Below are 22885 nucleotides of genomic sequence, written 5' to 3' on the forward strand. Positions count from 1 at the left end.
CAAGCAGCCAGACGCAGCCTTCTGGCACCCTGGGATGTTGCTGCTTGTGAATAGCTCTAGATGAAATGTGAGATGCTTTCAAGAAGATGGCTCTGAACTGCTGGTAGAGAAAGGGAGTCGCTGGGAGATGAATGGCATCTGCATAGAGAACGAGCCGTGCACAGTGTGTCAACTGGCACCTCTTCATTAACGATGCCAGTGCAGCTGTCAGCACAGAGCACCACCCAGAGCTCCCCATTTTGCAGGGGAGAAAACTGAGGCTCAGATGGGTTGACTCACTTGTCCAAGGTCACTGGCCTAGAAATAGGATTAGAACCTAAGTATGTCCGATGCCAAAGGCCTTAACCCCTCGATGGCCTCCATCAGGATTTCTCAACCTCAGCACCACTGGCATGTGTCCCGGGGGCGGTCCTAGGCATGGCCGGATGTTTAGCAGCATCCCTGGCCTTGACCCACTGGACGCCACAGCCCCCCCCACCCCCCGTGTGACAACCAAAAATGTCTCCAGACCTTGCCAAACGTCCCCTGGGGGTTGAGAACCATTGCTCTGCCACATGACTTAGACATTTACGGGGGGGGGGGGGTGTCTTTTTGCTTAATTGTGTTTTCTGATTTTCTTCTCCAAATATACAAGTATTCCTTTTGTTTATATCTTATCACAATTCAAAGTGGTTTACCCACATGATTTAACTTAATCCTCACCAACCAACCTATGAAGCAGATATTGATATACCCACTTCATAGATGGGGATGCTGAGGCTGAGAGTCAAAGAGACTGGCAGATGCCCTGGCTAAGGAACAGCTGGAAAGCAAGCTCACGTCATCCACCAGCAAGAGGTATATTTCACTGCTTGGCTCTGCCACAGCAAAATGTGATAGAAGGCCTGACTTTCAGCCTCGAGGAGCTTAGAATCTAACCAGTTACGAAGCCTGTCGCTCATAGCACAACCATGAGCAAGCAGTCGGAGGAAGGTTAAGTTTAAAGGGGGCTGGGGACTGAGGTGGGGAGGTGACCCTTCAGCCTTGTTCTGGAACGCACCCACCAAGTGAAAAAGATCGGTGGTGGAGCAAAAGAAGAAGAAAGGAGAAATGCATTCAAAATGCACAGACAGCCGAACTGCAAAACTTGAGGCTGCGGAGTTGTAGACAATAAACACAGCAAGCCACGGGCTATCTGGGCAGAGAGAAACCTGCTGCTCGGTAATGCCACCCATGGTGAGTGACGCCCCTGAGCCCGGTTCCTTCTCCGTGCTCCACACCTGTGCTCCTGTGATCTAAAAAGTCTATAGATGCAGTGGCAGGACAGACGCCAAAGCCCTCTAGAACAGCCCGAGTTCCTAGGTCTGGGAACAAAGGGGTGGGGAAGGATGCAAATTACTGTTGCTGGAGCACTAAGGGATCTGTAGCAGGGGGCTCCCATACCACCACCCGGGAAGATGGGCAAAGATGGGCAGTGTGACTTCCATTTTATAGATGAGGCTTCAAGAGGCCAAACTTAACACAGGTCACAGCGTTAATAAATGTAGTACCTACCTGGGTATAAATCTAGGCCTGCCCCTCTCTCCTCCTTGTGTGATATTGTTTCACAGGAAAACAACTTGAGAGGACATGACCCTCCTGTTCCACTAGACGAATAAAGAAAAAACATCTGTACAGAAAAGACCCTGGTATGCCGTGAGAACACCTTTCCCTGGAAACCGAAATTCACCGCACACTGATCTTGCTTGCTTTCTGCCTCCAAGCCAGACACAGTGGAGTCATCCTCCACCCCTTTCTTCTTCTTTACACTCCACAGTCCCTATAAATTCGCCCTTAACTTCAGGGACAATGCCTTTCCATTAATATCATACAAAGCCACTCCGTCCTCTCTCTCCATTGGTCTAGCTCCGGCTACCACTGTCTCCCGCCTGGCCTGGCGGTCACCAGTCTGGCCCCCAATCCGGTGCATTTTCCCCACTGCAGCCAGACTGTGCCGAAATCATCTGCTTAAAACCTCCATTCGAAAGGCATCTAGCACTCATCTATAGCTAACATCACACTTAACAGCGAAAGACTGAATGTTTTAAGATCAGGAGTGAAAACAGGGATGTCCAGTTTTACCACTTTCTTTCAAGATGGTAGTAGAGATCCTATCCAGTGCAGTTAGGCAAAAAAAGAAATAAAAGACATCTAGATTGTAAAGGAAAAAGTAAAACAAAAACATTTATTCACAGATAATAATAAAAAAAAACCTTAGAAGTATTAATAGTAAGTTCAGCAAGGTCATGAGACATAAGACCAATGTTACAAAAACCAGCTGTATTTCTATATATTAGCAGTGAATAATCCAAAAATAAAATAAGATAAAAATTAGTTCTGTTCACAATAGCATCAAAAAGAATAAAAATCCTAAGACAAACTTCCAGTTGAAGATGGAGAGCCAAGCCAACATGTTAAACTCCCCTTCCACCTGAATCCCTAAGTTCTCATAGAAATAATCGAAGGTGTATTAAAAAGAGCCAATATAAATGTCCACTCTGGGAACTAGGAAAAAGAGACAGATAACTACATGCTACAAACACTAAGGAATTTCTACAAGATGCAGTGTCAGTATGACCTGATTAAGAAAAAACCTACCCAGACAAGATGTTGACAGAGAAATACACCTTAAAATGTGTTCTGGGGGCACCTGGGTGGCTCAGTCAGTTAAGCATCTGCCTTCGGCTCAGGTCATGATCCCAGAGTCCTGGGATCGAGCTCCATGTCTGGTTCTCTGCTCAGTGAGGAGCCTGCTTCTCCCTCCTTCTGCCTGCAGCTCCCCCTGTTTGTGCGCTCTCTCTTTGTCAAATAAATAAATAAAATCTCAAAAAAAATGTGTTCTGAAGAAAGAACTTAACCACTAGTAGAATCAAAATCACAGAAAAGGCAAAGAAAACTTGTACTTGAAAGTAGAGAAAAGGAAATAATAGTAAATAAGAGTAGGGAAACTTAAAAACAGAAAGCATTAAGTATTATACTGGAGCAAACATATAGGTTGTCACCAAAAAATGTGAGTAGATTAAGCTTTCCTATTAAAGAATAGACTCTCAATAAAGGTTTAAAAATAAAAATCCAGGGGAACCTGGGTGGCTCAGTTTAAGTGTCTGCTCTCAGTCCAGGATCCCAGGGTCCTGGGACGGGTCAGGCTCCCTGCTCAGCAGGGAGTCTGCTTGTTTCTCTCCCTCTGCCCTCGCCCCCTGGCTTGTGCTCGCTCTTGTATCTCTCTCTCTCTTTCATATAAATATATTTTTTTTAAATCTTAAAAAAAAAATCCAATGATATGATGTCCTAAGAGATATAACTAGAACAATGGCAGAAAAATTTAAAACAGAGGAATTGGGAAAGAGGGGGACCCAATAAATACAAACCTCAAAGAAAATGAAGATGGTTATATTAGCATCAAAGTAGAATTTAAGACCAAAAAAAAAAAAAAACTGGAGGAATAAAGATAACTTTTTTATTGAAAAATACATAAAATTCACTCAATATCTAATGTTTAAATACTTACATGCTGAAGAGTATAGCACCAAAATATATAAAGTAAAAATTTAGAAATAAAAGGATAAATTGACAAGAACAATAGCGAAAATGTGAAAACAATGCATTGCTTATCTTTGACAAACCTCATTCAGACAACAAGAAATTAGAAAAACTGCATAATGTTAATAACACAAATTTTTTCACAAAGAATTATTTCTTGCAAATACTTATAGAACACTTAACAAAAAAATGATCTTATACTGTGGGGAAAAAAGCAAGTTCCCCAAAGTGGAAATAATCATCTGATCATAATGCAATACAACTAGATAATAATGTCTTATGCATAAAAAATATTACTGGAAAATCTGAGGGAAAAAACCCTAGAGTCAAGGAAGGCACAAAACCATAATTAGAGACTCTTCCTAAAATAATGACTATCCATCAAAATTTATGGGATATGGTCAAAGTTATACTTAGGGGACAATGTCTCTTAAGGTTTTTGTTATCAAACAAGAAATAATGAAACTAATTCAATTCACAAAATCAGCAAAAGAGCAACATCTGCCCAAGATAAGAGGGAGAAAAGAATGAATAAAGATAAAAGCAAAGATGAGTCAGTAGATAATAGAGAAAGAATAAAACCGACACCCCTACAGGTGGAATGCTAAAAAGACCAATAAAAGAGGCAACTTGTGTGACAAGACTAATTGAGTAAAAAGAAAGAAAACACAAACACACAGGAGCAGACGCGAGATAGAAGGTGCGCTCCCAGATACCAGACAGATGGGGAAACTGTAATGCATATGATTCTAGGCTGAGACCCTTGACCATCTCCATAAAAGGGATGATTTTGTGGACAAACATACATATAGAAACTGATTCACATCAAAAACTAATGATGTAATGTATGGTGATTAACATAACAATAAAAAATTTTAAAAAAAGAAACTGATTCACAAATAAGAAGAAAACCCGAGTAGACTAATAACCACGCAAAAAACATGAAAATAATTCACAAGGACCCAAGAGTCCTCCCCAAACACACATGCTGTCCCCCCTACACCCCTGGAAGGAGCTCCATTCCAAAACCTTCAAGGAGCGCACATTCCACTCCTTCCTGCTATTCAGGCTGTCCTCTGGGGTCATCTCCCTGCCCAGTGTCCTCCAAGCTGTGAGTTCCTCTGGCTGCAGGGGCCCCAAGAGGCCCAGCGCTCTTCCCCCTCTGCTAAGCCTGCAGGCCCTTGGTTACTGAAATGAAAGGAAATGAGCAGATGGGGAAAATCACAGAAAGGGAGAACCCAAGCAGGGACCACCTAGTGAAGGCACAACCCATGGGAGCCTCCTCCTCACACAAGACTGGTTGGCCAGAGTGGGCTGTGCTGGGGCAGGGGACACAACCAGGGCCTCCCCTCCCAGGACCACCTTCCCACCCTTCCAGGTCAGACCAGTCCCCCCACCTCCCGTGGATGTTCTGCATTTCACTCTCCCAGTGAGCAAACCCAAGCGTCAGAAAGCAGAGGTCTGACCACGTCCATGTGAACCTCAGAACAAGGAAAGCTAAAATCAGCTCTATGACGCAGAACCGGAGTCTGCCTCCAGCTGTCCACACCCCAGCGAAGTACGCCATTAGCCTTTCCATCTTTCAGCTTCATTCAACATCCATCAAAAGTCTATGCAGGGGCCCCACAGATGGTGTCACCTGAGCTCAGCACCCCGTTGTAAGGACTCGCTCCTTTGCGACCTCTTCCAGACTCTCCAGTCCCAGTCTCCTCCTGCTTTTTCTCTAGCTCTGATGTCTTTGAATGCTCAACTGACATATTCACATCCATGCCTGCCGGCCCCCATTAGCCAGTAGCCCACGTGAAGACAGTGGCTGTGTTGTGCTCGCTGCCGCATCCCCCGCACCCAGGCCAGTGTCTGGAACATAAGGGGTGCTCATGACATAGTTGGGCAGTGAATAAATGAGGAGGACTCTAGTCCCTGCCCCCCCCCCCCACCCAGTGTCACTGAAGACCTACCGTGCACCAAACATGCTGGCTGTCAAGGCAGGATGGATAAGCCCAGCCTTGTCCGGGAGGAGCTACTAGTCAGAGCAGCCCCAGCTGCCCCCACCTCTGCTGCAGGCTTGGCAGCCTCACCTCTGCACTGCCCTGAGAGGGCAGGGAGTCGGAGAGAAGAGGGCTAGCGCTGTCCTGTAAGTGCTGTTTGTGACCCTGCTCCGGAAGCTTGCAAGCTAAGGGCACAGAGCATCTTAAACAAAGCCTCAAGAGTTAAAGCACCTGCCAGGGACCAGCTCATTGCTGTTCTGCTCATTAGCACCCCGAGCTCCCCAAGGCTTGGCTGGTAAGCCACTAACCCTTTGGCTCCCTGGGGAGCCCAAAGCCTGGCTGGCAGAACCAGGACAAGGCTGGCCATAGAGCACGGCTGGCCACCAGGTCAACAAAAGCTGGAGAGCTAGGACTCTGGGGCCTTGACCTCTGTCCCAGACAAGTCTACCCAACTGCAAAGGCAGCAGTCTCCCTGCCTGTCTCCCTCCTCGATGTGAACTCTCTCTCCCCCTCAGGAGACAGCTCAGGGGGTCAGGAAAGCCCTTCCAGAGTTTTCTCTTCCAATAACCAGGATGGGGTTTGAGAGAGTGGGAAATTTGCCCCAAACTCCTTTTTTTGGGGGGGGTGGCGATGGAAGGGGAGAGGGAGAATTTCAAGCAGGCTCCACACTCAGCACAGAGCCCAATGCAGGGCTCGATCTCACAACCCCAAGATCATGACCTGAGCTGAAATCAAGAGTCAGACGCTTAACCGACTGCACACCCAAGTGCCCTTGCCCCAAACTCCTGATTCTACGGCCACAGTCAAGGCCATGCAAATGCAAGGCAAACTCCAACAAAGTATTGATGGTTTTCAAGTACAGAATGTAAGACATGATCATTATTAGCTTTCAACACATATCTGCTGGATCCAAGGGGAGAAAATAGATCTCCGTGGGTGCAAAGAATACACACCAATGGATACACACACACATACACACAAATCCATGCAAAATCCGTCTTAATAGAAAGACTTGAATTTCTCTACAACACTTTGTGTCTTCTATCTCATCTTCCTAAGTACACTACCCACCAGTCCCACCTACTGGGTACTTCTAAGTTGGAGAAAGGCATTTGGAAACATAAAGAAAGCAGAGGAATTGAGGGCAGAGCCCATAGGAACAGAGGGCTTTGTTGGCAAACGGGCTTGGCTCAGGTCCCCGCTGTTGGCTACAGAGACAGTACCTGGTCCGCAGGTTCTCTGGCTGGGGCGGGCCGTCAAACACCGACAGGACGTCAAAGTCCTCTTCCAGGGCAAAGGACTGGAACACGAGCTGGATCCTGTGCTGGTCCTCTGCGGTGATGGTCCACGTGCAGTTGGCGTAATTGGGGTAGCCATACGGGAACCCTGGGCTCTCAACTGTCCCATTGGGACCCTGTAGTTGGAACGTGCAGTTTTGGCCTGGGAGAGAGAAAGAGAGCAGGTCAGTATGGCCAGAAGAACTCCCAGAAGCTTCCAGAGAAAAAGGAGCAATGTTGACCCACTTTCCCACGGGCTTCCCAGGCCGCTCCAGGCTGGGCACCAAGGGAGGGAGGGTGGGTGACAGACGGAACTTGGGTTTGCTTGTGCCATGCACTGCGCAGATGACAAAATGTGTGTCGTTGGACTCAAGCCTCGGAAGAACTGTGTGGTCAGAAAATAAGGCTCAGAGAGTTGGAACTAAAAGTCACCACACAGGGCAGAACAGAGGCTTCCCCTCTAGAACATCAAATGCCAGAATGAAGACTTGCAATCTTCTCCATTTTCCCTGCCCTCCCGACTCTGCAGGTCCCTCCTCCAAGCTCACTGTCTCTCCTCCCACCTGGCACAGAAAACAAAGCCACAAGGACGGATCCCTTGGTCCTCTGTCTCCCCCCACCAATTCTGAACCCATCCACTCTGCCCTGGGCTGTCCTCCTTCCCCCAACAGAGGAACCACCCCTGCTCCGATCTAAACATGATCGTCCGATCTGCCCTTGCAATTCCACCCCCGCTCCCCATCACGAAGCTGACCTGTGTCTCTCTCTTGCATACGCTACATGCGTCCAGTCCTGTCCTCTCCGCTGGAGTCTTCCCATTCTAAGTGTGCTCAGGACTCCATCACCGAGAAAACAATTCCCACTGCAGTCCCTCCAGCCTTGTCTCTCTCTTCCCCTTCGCTGCCAAATTTCTGGAAAACACAATCTGTCTATACTTTCTGTCTCCATTTCCTGACTTCCCACTCGCTCTCCAGCCCTGTCACTTCTGCCTTCGGGTCCTATTGATCCACCCAAGCTGGTGTACTAAGGTCACTGAATGGTCCAGTGGATATTTTTCAGTCTTCCCTTTAACAGACCTCTGTCTCTGCTGCCTCTAAGACTGTTGCTCACACGTACCCTCCTTTTGGAAACACTCCTGCCAGGCCAGAACATCTCAGACTTCACCGTGCATGCACACCGCCTGGGTGCACCTGGCTAAAATATGAACTCTGACCTTCCAATGGACAGCATCCTCCTGGGGCCAGAAGCTGTTCCTCTCACTGGATCCAATGATGCTGCTGCTTGGGGACCACAGGCTCTCTCCCACACCACTGCTCTCTCCTTCTTTCCGCCCCCTGCTCTTCCTCTGGCCCCTTTCCAGGCTCGGTGTTGGGACCTCTCCTCCTCTCTGTCTAGTCTGGAGGACCTCCCCACTTGCCCACTGACAACCCACAACTTCACATGGCAGGCTAGACTTCCCTCTGAGCTCTAGCCCCGACATCTCCTTTGGGATGCTCAGGTTTGTGATGTCTCCCTCCCTCCCTCCCCTCTGACACCTTCCTTTCCATCACAACCCCACTGGCAATCTACCACCTTGTCTCTACCTCCACTCCCCACCACTCCCTGTCCACACCAGTCTCTCTCCTGGACTGCCATAATAACCTCCTACCTGGCCAACCACATTTACTCTGGTCCTTGCCAACACTGCTGCCAGGGGTGTCTTTTTAAAACAGAAATCTGATCAGGTCACTTCCCCTCCCCCCAACCTACACCAAACCTTCCATGACTCTTCATTGCTGTTCAATAAGGAAGAAAACCACTTGCAGGCCTGGGATGGTCTCTGCATGGTTTGGCCCTTAGTGACCTCTTAGACCCAGTGTCCACTAGTGTTCCATTCAAACACCACCCTCTCAACTTTTGTACCAGCCATACTATCTTCCTTGCACAGCCACAGGACCTTGGCATATCCTCTTCTCTTTTCCCTGGATACTCTTCCCTACCTTCGGGGCATATTTATCTTTCAGATCTCAGTCCAGTGTCTCTCCTTGACTAGCTCAACCCCCCTATTACATGTTCTTATGACACCATAGCTCTCCTTGATAGCATTTATCATAGAAGCAAATTTCCATGCTTCCACATGATTATTTCATAAGGATCTGTCTTCTTGCCAGGCTGTAAGCTCCATGAGAAGACAGACCATATGTGAGTTTTCCCATCTCTGAATCCACACCCCAAACTCGGTATCAGGCACATGGTAAATTTCTAATAATTTAATATATGGCTTCTATTTAGTGAGTGTTTGGTTAGATACTCTTCTCAGTACTTTGTATAGACCGAGTTGTTTAAACCTCACAAACAGCCCTTTAAGACAGATACTATTAATATCGTCTCCATTTTACAGATGAAAAACTAAGGCAAAGAGAAATTAAGGAACGGAGCCCAAACCACACGGCTCACAGAAGGATTCACATGTGAGCAGCCACTTCACACCCCCCTCCTTAACTCTGATGCTGATAAATGGACTCAACACCAATTTTTTTTTTAAAGCCCGCTTAGGGATTAACTGACAAAGGACAGTTAATCTCTGAAATGACTTTACTATTGAGAACTCTCTTAACACAAAGTATCCCATTAAAGAAGAAAAAAAGTTAAAGTCTTCTGAATAAATGCTAAACAGGCATTTAATAAAATTAGACGTGTAACCCTGATTAAAATAAGCATTTGGAACTAGGAAAAAGATTTCCTTGCCATGATACAGCATCCATTTTAGAACAATAACCAACATCATACTTACGGCGAAACACCTCATTAAGATCAGGAGTGCTACTATCACCTGTGAGGTTTCATGACTTATTGAAAGAGCTAACTCATGCAACACACACACACTAAAAAAAAAAAAAAAAAAAAAGCAAGAAAAACATGGTTTGCAAATGACATTTTAATATACCCAAAACCCAAAGAAATCAATTATAAAGCTATTAGTACTGATAAAAAAAAAACTCTGTAAAGTAGCCAAGTGCAAAATAAGTTTACAAAATCAATACCATTTCCATATGCCAGTGACAGATAAAAATATAAAGAAAAAAGTTCTTCTTTATGATAACTACAAAATGCATGCAAGACATAGAAAGAAGCTCAGTAAGAAATGAGCAGGCACTGTACGAAAATGCCTTTTAGAAAGGGATTTTAAAAAACTGAATAATTGAACAGACATAACGTCATCTTGAGCAGAAAGACGAACTACTGAAAGGTTAATTTAGAATATTAACCTTTTGAAAAGTTAATTTATAAGCTTAATGCAATTCTGATCAAAAGCCCAATGACCTGTTTTAAATTTGGTAAGATGATACCTAAGTTTAAGTGGAAAAATAGATGGTCACAGACAATGCATATTTTTTGAAAATGCAGTATCCTCCTTCTGCAAGATACTAACCAGAATCACCAAATGATGCTGATGAAAACAGCGGAGGGGTGGTCTAAGAGCAGACAGGCAGAACGGGAAACAGTATTGTGGGAAGTCTTAACACACATAAAAATTGAAATACATATAAGACAACATTAAAAAATCAATGAGAAAAGAAAAACATTTTGCACAGTCACCGAATTAACTGGGAAAAGAACCACGACCTCCTCAACTCACACCATCTACTAAAATAAATTCCAGATGGAGAAAAGAGTTAGAAGTTAAAACAAAATCAAGCCAAAAAAGTAATTAGAAAAAAACATAGGCAAATAATTATCTGGCTGATTTTTCTGAGCAGAAAAACTGGAAAATACTACCAGCCTGATAGTTTTATGCAAAAAGTTTGTATATGTCAAAAACAGAAACAGAAGAGAAAAGGACACAAAAATGTTAGGCACAAAAGTAATTGCCTTAATATACAAAGAACCATTGCAAATCAATAGGAAAACAACAAGCGCTATAATTGAAAAATCAGGGTCTTGAACAAATTAATTTACTAAAGAAGACGTAAATGGCCCAGAAACCAGAAAAATATTCAGCCACAATAATGAAATAAAGCTTCAAAGGAGCCCCCTAATTCACTTCCCTAAACTTCCCCTCATTGGCACAGGCACCAGATCTACTCATGTTTCTAAAATCTGCCTGGAGATATCATTGTACTATGTCATTCATTCATTCATTCATTCATTCATTCATTTGTTCATTCATTCCTCTAGGTTAGACCCAGTGAGGGACCTTGGGGCCCAGATCCTAGACCAGACATAAGCAAACACACCAACATGGGCACCGAGTGATGCACAGAGTGCATCTGAAGTACAGAGCCCATGGGGACCACACCGTAAAGGCCACTATCATCCATGTCCTGGCAACCACAGATACCAACATTTACCACCATCCCCAGCATCCTGGGCCGCTGCCTCGGCTCAGAGCGGCACAGATCTGCCGTTTCTGAGTCAGAATCTGGGTATAAACCATACTCCTGCTATGGAGAAAGAAGTGAAGGAAGGGGCTCAAAACAGAGCCCCTGGGAACATTTTCCATGTACGGGGACAAGAAGGGTAACAGGGTAGGGGGCAGGGAGGCAGGCAGAATGGCGGGAGGAGAACCAGAGGGCATTTCCATGCAGGAGAACTTGACTCAATGTGTTGAGCACCACAGACAGACTAAGAGGAGGGTCTGGGGCGAGGTCACTCAGTTTGATGTCTCAGTGGTCCCTCTGGAAGGAGAACGCCGAGCGAGGGATTCATCCTGGTTCCCGCTGCCTCCCCAATCCCGAGAATTCAGTAAGTATGCGCTGAATGGATACATGAATTGCAGCAAAGGCAGGTGGCTGGAGGCAAGGCCGACAGAGGCCAGATCGTAATAAGTAAAGGCAAGATGGAATGGTGAGAAGGTGGAAGCCTGTATATTTTAAATAATAATTTATTCATTTTGCTCGTTCGATTTGAAAAATACAGGCAAGGATAAAAAAGAGGAAACATTATAACTGCACCTGCCTTCCAGAGGCAACTGCTATTAATATTTTCTTTTTTTTCCTAGATTTTTCCAGACACATTTCACACCGTGCAGTTAATACTGCACATATAATTGTGTGTGCTCTTTCTTCAGTAAATTATTCTTGTCTTAAATGACAAAGGCAAGGTGATATATATAGATATGCATATATGCAACACAAAGACATGTAAAGAAAAACTGATCTCCTATCTCTCTCCCTTCCACCCAATCCAAAGTGACCAGGCAGCTAGTTGTTCCTCTCCAACCTTCTCCACTCTCATGCAAGCAAATGGACACATTCTGGGAGAATTTTTATTATTTTGTTTAAAAATGAGATCCTATGTTAGCTCATTTCTCTGCACCGTGCTTTCTCACTTAACAATACATCAGGGACAACTTCCAGGCAATAGATACATATCTCACTTATTTTTTATATAAAGGTGTAATATTCCACAGCATGGATGTATCTCAATTTATTCAACCACTCCCCTGTTGATGGCCATTCAGGTCATTTCTTGGTTTTCTTTTGCAACAATTCAGTAAACATTATAACACGAGCTTCTCCCCCAAGATATTGAATCTGTTCATAAACAGCCTTTTAAATGGACGAACAACATTCTGTTCTATGGTTAAACTAGAATTTACTCAACCATTCTCCCACTGTCAGACATTTAAATTGTTTCTGGATTTTTTTTTTTTTTCTGTTTTAAAAAAGACCTGGACACTTCGTAAGGTCTGGTGACAGAATGAATGCTGGTCAGTGCAGTGGAAAATGCTCTTCCATGGCCAGAGTCCCAGAACGAATATTCACTTACGCCGTAACCGCATCCAGCTTCGGTTTCTAGGTTGGGGGTGGTGGTATTGTCCACAGGAGGCTGGCTGACCTCTGTGGCAGGCACTGTTGAAGACAGATAGTGCTAGAAGCCTGACTCATTGGGAAAACTTCCTGAAATCAAATGTTAGTTCGTTAGTGAGTTGAGGAAGTTGTAACCCAGAGAGCAGCCACTCCAGATTGAAATGCTAATAGAGTGGGAGTCCGTGCCAAAAGGGCTAAATGTCCTTTCATGCCTATAAAATGCTGAATTTCTTCCAAGAAAAGGGCTAGCTGTTCTTCATCCTTTTTTTAAATTGTTATCATTTTTTAATTCCAGTAGAGTTAACATACGGTGTTCTATTTGTTTCGGGTGTATGCTCTAGCGATTCAACAATTCTATACGTTAGTAAGTGCTTGTCCTGGTAAGTGTCCTCTTAACCCCCTTCACCTATTTCCCCCCTCCCATCACTTGGTTCTCTGCATTTAAGAATCTGTCTCGGGGCGCCTGGGTGGCTCAGTTGGTTGGGCAACTGCCTTCGGCTCAGGTCATGATCCTGGAGTCCCGGGATCGAGTCCCGCATCGGGCTCCCTGCTCGGCGGGGAGTCTGCTTCTCTCTCTGACCCTCCCCCGTCTCATGTGCTCTCTCTCTCTCATTCTCACTCTCTCAAATAAATAAATAAATCTTTTAAATAAATAAATAAATAAATAAGAATCTGTCTCTTTTTGTTTCTTTTTTTGTTTGTTTTGTTTCTTAAATTCCACATATGAGTGAAATCACATGGCATTTGTCTTTCTCTGACTTATTTCACTAAGCATAAGACATCCATCCAGGTTGTGGCAAAGGGCAAGATGTCATCCTTTTCCATGGCTGAGTAATAGCCCACGTTTATATACACCACATCTCATTTATCCATTCATCCATCCATGGACACTTGGGCTGCTTCCATATCTCAGTTATTGTAAATAATGCTGAGGTGAACATGGGGGTGCTTGTATCTTTTTAAATGAGTGTTTTCAAATTCTTTGTTCTTCGCATCTAATGACCAGTGTACTGCCCTGTGGACGGGAATGCTGCTGTGCACGTTGATCCAAGGGCACCTTGCATTTCTTTCTCTGTACCCAGGATGGCCTGCCTTCACTCACCCATACCTCTCTCCAGTCAGCGCAGCTACCAGACATGGCCAAGACCCATTTCAGGCTCAAGAACAATCCTGGAGAATTAAACGCTTTGGGGTGATGATTTTCCTATGACAGACTTCCAGAAGTGCAGGGTATTGGGTCAAAGGGTAGGAACATTTGTGATACTCTGGCTCTGGATCTCCCAGTCTAGAAAATACTTTCTAGAAAACACACTCCAATTCCATTCTCAACAGCCATGCTTACGAATGCCTATCTCAATCCATCTTCACTCACATTGTGTGTTCTCTTATTGAAAAGTTTTTCCCTACTTGACAGGTGCAAAAAAAAAAAAAAAGCTATCTTGTTTTATTTAGTATCTCTTTGTAACTTCAACTCAACATTTTTTTTTCAACATTCCCTAATAATTTTAAATACTCCCTTTAGGAACCGTCTGATGAACTCTCGCTAATTTTCCACTACAGTCTTTAGTTTTTTCTTTTTGATTTGTATATTTATGTCCTCTAGGCATCATAGGTTTATCGCCGTTTTAGCCTTTTAATTTTATGATGTTTGACATAAGAGGTTCCTAAATTTTATGTACTTATATCTTCCATAAGTTCCTACGATTTTCTTACCAACTTGTACTGACTCTTCATAGAATCCGGATTTTACTCTTTTGTCATATTTGTTGCAAATATTGTTGTCTACCTGGCTGTGTGCTTTTTGCGTTGTTTCGATTTTTCGTGAAGACTAAAATGTTCAGTTTTGCAAGCAGTGACATTGACCTCTTTCTTGGTCATGCTTTTAGAAAGACTGCTCTACTGAAGATGGACGGGCTTCTCATCTCCCTCAACATAAAAGCTAAAGTCCTGGCCCTTCAAAGCCCTACCTTGAAAGGATGCCCCGCTTCCTCTTGAGCTCCTCTCCTCTCTTGTCCCCTCATTACCACGGTCAGCCATGCAGCCTCCAGGCCATTCCTGAAGCCCATCACATGCCCACCTTGGGACTCTTCAGTCCAGAAACCTCTTCCCTCAAGAGCCATGTGACCCACTTCCTCACTTCCTTGAGCTCTGGAGTCAAGTATCACCTCCTCGGAGCCCACCCTACCTAAAATCCAGGCCTCCCTGCTTTCAGACCAGGTGTTCTAGCTTCCTGCTTTATTTTTCTCCATAGCATTTAGCACCCACTGCCGTTGATTTTCCTGTTTATTTTCTGCCTCTTCCCATGAGAATGCCATGTCCATGAAAGCAGAGGTGCTCTTTTGTTCTCTGCTCTATCTCCAGCTCCCAGACCTGTACTGGCACATAGCAGATGCTCCCGGAAGAGTTGTCGGTTGAATGAATGAATTTATAAATATTAATTGCCCACCCAACTCTCTATGCTTGGGATACTCGCTCTCCAGTTCCTTCACCCAGCTGACTAACAGGTACTCCTTCCCTCCTCCAAGCAGCCATCTTGGGATCCTCAAGACAATGGCATGTATGTCTCCTCTACTTGCTACTCATCCACTATGAATATCCTTGCCTTCACCGATGGTGACATGATGACACGTTTATGTCCATCAGCAGACTCCTCGAGAGCTTATGCATATTTTTATCTCTACCACCTAGTTCAGTCCTTGCCCATGGCAGACACTCAATACCCACTGTGGGGATGAACGGATGGGCGAAATGAATTAATCTTTTTATAATATTCAGACGACAACACCTTCCAACTTCATTTGTTTGTGTATCTAGGGTTTATTGGGGAGGTGGCTTAGGAAAAGGTTAAAAGCATGGGTTTGAGAAGCAAAAACCTTGTGTGCAAATTTCCATTTTGCCACTTAATACTTGGTGGGCGCTTCATGTGAACCCTTTAAACTTAGTTTGGACATCTTTAAAATTAACACCCACTTCAAGGATGACTGCATAGATTAATGCAATAATACCTGCTACATTGCTAAATGCTCAGACAGTACCTAACACACAATACGTGATCAATAAATACCAACTCATCTTTCCATAAAGATTTGTACTTTTCTTTATATAAGGTCCCAATCATATCTTAAGAAGGTTGTTCCCAGACATTTTATGCACTTTTCCTTGCTCTAGTGAATAATATTTTTTCCCATTAGTTTAGTTTTCTAGCTGGTTTTTACAGATATACATAAAACCTATTGATTTTTATATATTCATCTCGCATCCAACTGGGTTTCTGAACTCTCATTCATTCCAAAGATTTCTCAGTTGATTCCCTTGGGTGTTTGAGGTACACAATCATGTTGTCTACAAATAATGATAATTTTGAGGAGATAACTCTTTTGAGAAGTTTGGCAGGAAAATTCAATTCAATTCTGCAAATATTTGTTGACTGATAAGGTCAATTTTGGATAAATTTAGTTGGAGAAGCCAGTGGGACCTCCAGACGGAGATGGCCAGAAGGCAATTAGGGCTGTAGACTGGAATCTGGGAGTGCACTCTGGGCTGAGATATGGATTCGTCGAAGCCATGTAATGAATGAAGCTGCCCTAAGAGGAAACGCCGGGGAAAGCTGCAGATGTGAGGCAGACCATCATGTCCACTGCAGGTGTCTCACCTGCCACATGGAGAGCCACCTGGGAACCTCGAGTCCACAGTGGGACTCTGGCCCAGCAGTAGACATGCCTTCTGGCAGGGGCCCCTTGTCTGAACAGATGGGGGAGAAGGGGCCACACAGTACCTCTGGCCCTCGGCAATCACCCTTCAGGAGTGGGTGGCCCTGAGCCTCGTGTTCACCCCTCTCCCCTGCACACCGAGCTTTACTCACGCCAAATAGTTCACCATCCAGAGACACTGCAGGCCCTTTCTGGCCCTCACAATGCTGGGCCTGGAATGCCCTTCCCGTGCCTTCTACACCTAGCCAACCTTACTCCCTGTTCCAGATTCACTTCACATGGCACCTTCTCTGAGGTGTCTTCCCTGATTTCCTGGGCAGTTCCTCCCTCCCCCTCTCCCCTCCTCCCTCCCTCCATCTGTCCTTTCCTCTTTTCCTCCCCCTCTCCCTCCTTCCCTCTGTCTGTCCTTTCCTCTCTTCCTCTCTTTCCCTCCCCCCCCCCTCCCTTCTTCTGTTTGTCTTTTCCTATTTTCCTCCCTCTCTCCAGGAGCCATCTCCAAATTCCAGATCTCTTCTCTCTTCTCTCCCAGTCTGTGCCTTTCAACGAAACAAAAATGGCCTGCTACTCTTGCTTAAACCCCTTCAGTGGCTCCTCTGGACAAAGGCCTTAATCCTCAATATGGTGCACAAGACGCCCCTTCCCTGCAAGAGCCAGCCCCTGCTCCTCTCCTGGGCTTCACCTCTTGCAAGTTTTTCCCTTAAATGACACTCCGGTCCAAGCCAGACTCCATTTCCTTCCTTGGATGCTCCGTGTTCCTTGGCTCACTCTGAGTCTCAAACCTGCCATTCCCTCTGATTGAAGCATCCTTTCCCCATCCTCTGGTCTGGACAACTCCTATTCATCTTTTAGGGCACAGGTCAAAGTTCACCACCCCGGGGGAGACCTTCCAGACCACTACACTAGGGTGAATCGTCCTCACCCAACACGCATCCAAACACACACCCCGCTGCCCATCCTCACAGTACACTGCATCTCCACCATCACATGTGGTTTACATGTCTCCCCTCAGAGGTGTGGATTCCGTGGGGGTAGACACCATGCTCTGTCCTATTCACACCAATCCCCAGCACCCAGCACATTGCCTGGACAACAGGTGCCCAGTAGATATGTGCATAATGGCTGTACCTTGCACACCAGTCGGCTAGGTCACACATCCTACTGAATGGCAGACCCAGAGCTCTTCCAGAGCCATGCCTCTCTCTGGAATCCCAGGGCCCAGCACCTGGTACACAAGGCAGATGTGCATTAGGGCTGGACAAGAGAATTAGTGCAGGTGTTGCTAATGAATTTGTGCATTGATTTTTTTTTTTCTTTTTTTTCCCTAGAGGTCTTAACAATCAGAGAAATTCCCACCAATGATGTGATAGTCTAGTCCGGGGTTTCTCAGCTTTGGCACTGTTGGCATTCGGGGCAGAAGAATTCTTTGTTGTGGAGGCTGTCCTCTGCATGTAGCATGTGGCATGTTTTAGTAGGATCCCTGGCCTTACCCGCTGAATGCCAAGGAGCACCTCCCACTTGAAACAACCAGAAATATCTCCAGACATTGCCAAATGTCCCGAGGTGGGAAAAATCACCCTTAGTAGAGAGCCACTGATCTAATTCTTTGCCATTTTGGAGCTCCCAATGAAAGCTAGAAATACTCTCTAGAATAATATACATAAGATGCTAACCTGCCACCTTTGTCATTCATGTCAAAGGATTCCCAAACCTCCTCCACCAGAGGTTCTTCACCTTTGTTGTGCCATGACCCTCTTTGGCAGCCTGATGAAGCCCTCACAGATGATGTTTTTGAATAAAATAAATGTTTTTAATGACATGTTTTAAATAAAACAAAATATATAGAATTACAAAGGAAACCAATTATACTGAAATACAATTTTCAAAACATTTTGAAGATGTGTCATCTGGTAATACAGGCACTCCGCTATTAATGCGTTATTAATAAGATCTAGCAGCGGGCCTGGTGAATACTGCAGTCCAAACCATAAATGTGATTTCTGGATGGCTACAACAACCGTATTTTCAGGTAACGAAAATACCTGTGATCTTATCAGTGACAAATTCACAGATATGGTTAATACCGCTGTACTTTGTTGCCTATATTCATCGTTGGTAGAAATGCCAAGTCTCAACAGGAAATCAGTGAACATAAAGATCTAATTTTTCCCTCTCCAAGTTAGGAAGCCCCTAGATTCTATCAAGAATCCCAGAGATCCAACCAAACTCAGTCTTTCATTCAGCAAATCTGGGGAAGCTTCCCTAGTCCCAGTCTGTATGTGTATGTGGGTAGGAAGATGGGAGGGATGGATTTTGTATAATGTGTTCCACGTCCCCAAGGAGTTCACAGTGGAATATAGAGATAGACACGCATGGTCCGTCTTACTAACTCTCCACTTAACAAGTGGTTTAGGGACACCTCATTGTTGGGTCCCAGGGGCGCAGCAGAGAGTACTGTACAAACAAACCCAGAAGGACTGGTGCTTGTGTGCAGGTCTGAGAAGGAAACCACCATTTATACACAGGCTTCACTACCATTATCTCCCTAACATTTGCAACGACCCCTTGAAATGGCTATTACGTCCCACCCCTACCACTTTACATGTGAAGAAACTGAAGCTCCTCAAGGCTTAAGAACGTGCTCAAGGTCAAATAGGTAGCAGCAGTGGAAGAAGAGCGGGGAGTCAAACCCAGGTCTGCGGGAGAGCAAAGCTCCGGTGCCTCTCTCTGCCAGGCTGCAAGGCTTCCACACACCATCAGGGGACACACTTCCTAAGCTACGGTCCTGTTTACACTCTGCCCCCAGCGCTGGGGGCAGAGCCTGGGATTTATTGAAAAGAGCTTAACGCAGTTGCTGTGCCTCAGGGACATGAAAACAGAACAGGGTCTCCCTCCTCTCAAGCTGGGGATGCATCCAGCAAAGGTATAAAACAATGCATAGCAGACAGGGTGAGGCGGCAAGCCTGCCTCTGTACCACATCCAATTGTTCCAGGGGAGTAATCCCATGCCGTTCAGCTTTCTAATTCTACCTCCAGGCTCTCTGATTCTCCTGGACATGCTTAACTCAGAAGCCACCACTGTGTTCCAAATATGATTTTCCCTGCCTGGCAATACACAGGCAGCTCATTTGTCATCATTTTGAGCCAACACCAGCCAGGGGTGGTTTATTATGTTGACAGGGAATCCTGGACCAGCAGAGGGATCTCTGCATTGCTGAGGGCAGGGCCTCTCACTCGTCAGATTGTGCTACATCCCTGGATCAGCACCGAGAGGAGGGGCCAGGGATATCAAGGGACAGGCACCTCTGCCAGGTTGGTCCTACTCCTGGGCTGGGTCTTTCAGAGCAAATACAGAGAGCTAGCACTGCGCTCTCCTCGGCTGAGAAGACACCTGAGCTGTGGCTTTGACTCAAGGGATGGTGGCTAAGCACAGGGGCTGACACACAAAAACTCAGGTCTTAGCAAATGTTCGATTCATGCATTGACACATTTAAAAAATAGTATTGAGGGGCACCTGGGTGGCTCAGTCAGTTGAGCATCCAACTCTTGATTTCCGCTTGGGTCATGATCTCAGGGTCGTGAGACTGAACCCCACATGGGGCTCTGCGTTCAGTGGAGAGTCTGCTTGAGATTGTCTCCCTCTCCCTCTCCCTCTGCCCCTCCCCCCATTCATGCACTTGTTCTAAAATAAATAAATAAACCTTAAAAAAGTAGTGTAGAGCACCAGCCGTATCCCAGGCACTACCCCTGGCCTCATGGAGCTAAGTCTAATAATAATTATTACACATTCCTCCTGTGCCAAGAGCTTTTTTATCACTTTATAGCAAATAAATTCCTTCCATCCCTGCGACTATATTGGATAGGTATTATTACGATTCCCATTTTATAGACAATGAAACTGAGGCCCAGGAAGGTTAAGTAACCTGCCGAAGGTCAGACAGTTGATAAACGGTAGAAACAGGATTCAACCCTAGGTAATCTGGTACCAAATTCTGCCTTCTTAACTACTTCTCCATGGATGGATAGATGGATTGGGAGGTTAGGAGTGTGGTTAGATGCTTATTTTGGCCAAAGTGATCAGTCACACCTCTTTCTAGAGCATACTCACAGGCAAAGAACCTTGCCTCGGAAGGGCCTTCGTTCAAGAATCAATCACCTCAGCTCAATCTCCTAGGTTTCTGCTGCACTGCCTGCCTTCTCAAGGCTGAGCTCACTACACTGAGGCATCAGAAGGGAGACCACATGAGGAATTCTGTGCACGCTGGACTTCCCAAAGAAAGAAAAAAAGTAACCCGAGAAACAAGTGAATTGTCAAAAGCATGTGAAGTCAAGCTTCTGTCTGTCTCTCCCACTTGCCTGAGTGCCACATTGATGGCAAGTACCACATCTGATTCGCTATTAAATCCCCAACATGGGGTTTGGCATTTCATAGACACGCAGTTAATATTTATTGAGTAAATAGATTAATACATCCAGTTGTCATCTGTACCCTTTATTTTCATTTGTTTCTCTATTCATTAAAAGCTCATGGCTGCTGGTTTACATACACCCATAGAGTAACTGGCCTCATCCCTGAGGAACACAAGCAACTTTAAGCCCTCTGCCCTTCTGCGACTCATATTTGAAAATTAATTTAAAAAAAATGGGGGGTACTCAACATGGTGCAGTGGAAAGAATCAGAGAGCCTGGGTTCTCAATTCTGTTTTGCCACTTACTAGCAAGGGATATGGTCAAGTCCCTTAGTCACATAGGCCCCTGCCCCTCCATCTTAAAATGGGCCTCTCAAGGCCACCTTCATATAGATGCCCTGAGTCGGCTGACCCAAGTGAAGGGTTGGTGCTGAGGGAACCAAAGAGCCCTATCCATGGTCCTGAACCACTAATGTCCTCAGGGCTGGTTGTTTCTCCCCACCCTAGGCCACTGGGGATGCATGTCCAATTTCTCTCCGGATTTCTGTACCAGATGAGAAAGGAAAAGGGAATTAGTAAGATGAAGAAGCAGAGGGGGAGAGAGAGAGAGAGCGCGCGCTGGTGAAAGGGGTTAATGGAGCAGAGGTGAGGGCAGAGAGCGCTGGAGCTCCATTCAGGGTCCTGAGTGCCTAAGACAATGTCCATCAGCCCTAGGCCAGACAGAACCAGAGGGCACACTAGCGACGGTTTGCCTCAGAAGGCCTGGGGTGAGGCATGGGGGGTGGTCCCTTAGGAGTGTGTCCCTGAGATATTCCTGGCACTCAGTCCTCAGCCAAGAAAGAGGAGGAGGACAGGTAGGAGACTAGCTCTCTAGAGATGAGGGGTGGGGAGACTTGAGATCCGGGGTGAGACACAAAATCAGACATCCTAAGGGCCAAAGGGAGGACATAACATATGGTCACCAGCAGTTGGGTGCAACTTCTTCTTCCTCCATAGATGGCCTACCCGTTAGACTGGACATCTACTGGAAATCCAAATAGCTCACTCACAGAGACTTTCACAGCAGCTACAGGGAAAGCCCAGTACAGACTTTTCTTTAAATTAGGCATTCAAAGGTCATCTGCAATTTCATTTTATTTTTCCCACTCTTCAGCAGATGTGCGGCTCTTTTACATGCTAAGGAAAGAGCTTTGTGTTTTGATGCCTCCAACTGCACATTTGAATTTTATATGAGCTCTGTTGGTGATCTGAAAATTGTTCCTATCAAAAAGGAAAGCTTAAAAGAGCCACTCTGTTCAAGCAAATTAGTGATGAGGTCAGTCCTAGCCTGGCCCAGCTCAGGTCAGACCTAGATGCCAGCAAGGATTCACTCATTCAACCAATACTCACTGTACATCTATCACCCGCCAGGCACAGGACAGACTCAGTCTCTGCTCTGGCAAAGCTTCCCTTTCTTGCTCCTCCCTCCCCAGCCACTCTTGCCTCCTGCCTTTTCCTCCCACAAGAGGCCATGCTATCACCTCAGGGTCTTTGCACTCGCTCTCCCCTCTTTTCATAAATTCCTTTCTCCTCAGATAAAGCAAACTCCTTCTCCTCCTTTACATCTCAATGCTCCCTTCTCAATGAGGTCTACCCTGATGGCCCTTAATAAAATCACAACCCTCCCCCACCTCCATCCCCAACACCTCCAGTCTCTCTTACCTATTCAGTTTCCTTTCTCCCATAGCAGGTATCACTCTATAGCACCCTATGTAGTTTATTTATGTGTGTTTAGTGTCTGTTTCCTCCTGTTTGAACATTCGTTTCACAAAAGCAAGATCTCTGCTTTATTCATTGTTCCATCCCAAATGCCTAGAACAGTGCCTGGCACATGGTACTCAGTAAATATTTGTTCAATGAATGAATAAACTACAATTCGGTGCAATCACAAATGCACAGCTCATGTGGACCCAATTCTCTAAAGCCCCAGGAAGCCAAACCAGCTGGTATGGCTCTGTCTGAAAGCAATTTTGGGAATGGGAGGGCCCACAGATTCAGCCCACAGTGGAATTAAAGCCAGGGAGGGGGGTCCTGAGTGGCATCTCCCCAGCAGACTGACCTCCTGAGGGCAGAAGACATTGTCGGCCTTTCTAACCAACACATCCTTGAGGGCGC

The 22885-nt window shown here is 45.5% G+C and overlaps 1 protein-coding gene across 1 annotated transcript in view; it reads right to left on the bottom strand.

Moving 5' to 3' along the window:
* Positions 1-22885, bottom strand: part of CSMD2 (CUB and Sushi multiple domains 2) — a 594848-nt gene that overhangs the window by 522238 nt on the left and 49725 nt on the right. Inside the window, exon 2 of the mRNA XM_027615123.2 lies at positions 6770-6986. Coding sequence (XP_027470924.1) covers positions 6770-6986 — 217 coding nt within the window. The remainder of the gene's footprint in view (positions 1-6769; positions 6987-22885) is intronic.

Source organism: Zalophus californianus, chromosome 4 (assembly GCF_009762305.2).
Source record: "Zalophus californianus isolate mZalCal1 chromosome 4, mZalCal1.pri.v2, whole genome shotgun sequence".
Classification (NCBI taxonomy): domain Eukaryota; kingdom Metazoa; phylum Chordata; class Mammalia; order Carnivora; family Otariidae; genus Zalophus; species Zalophus californianus.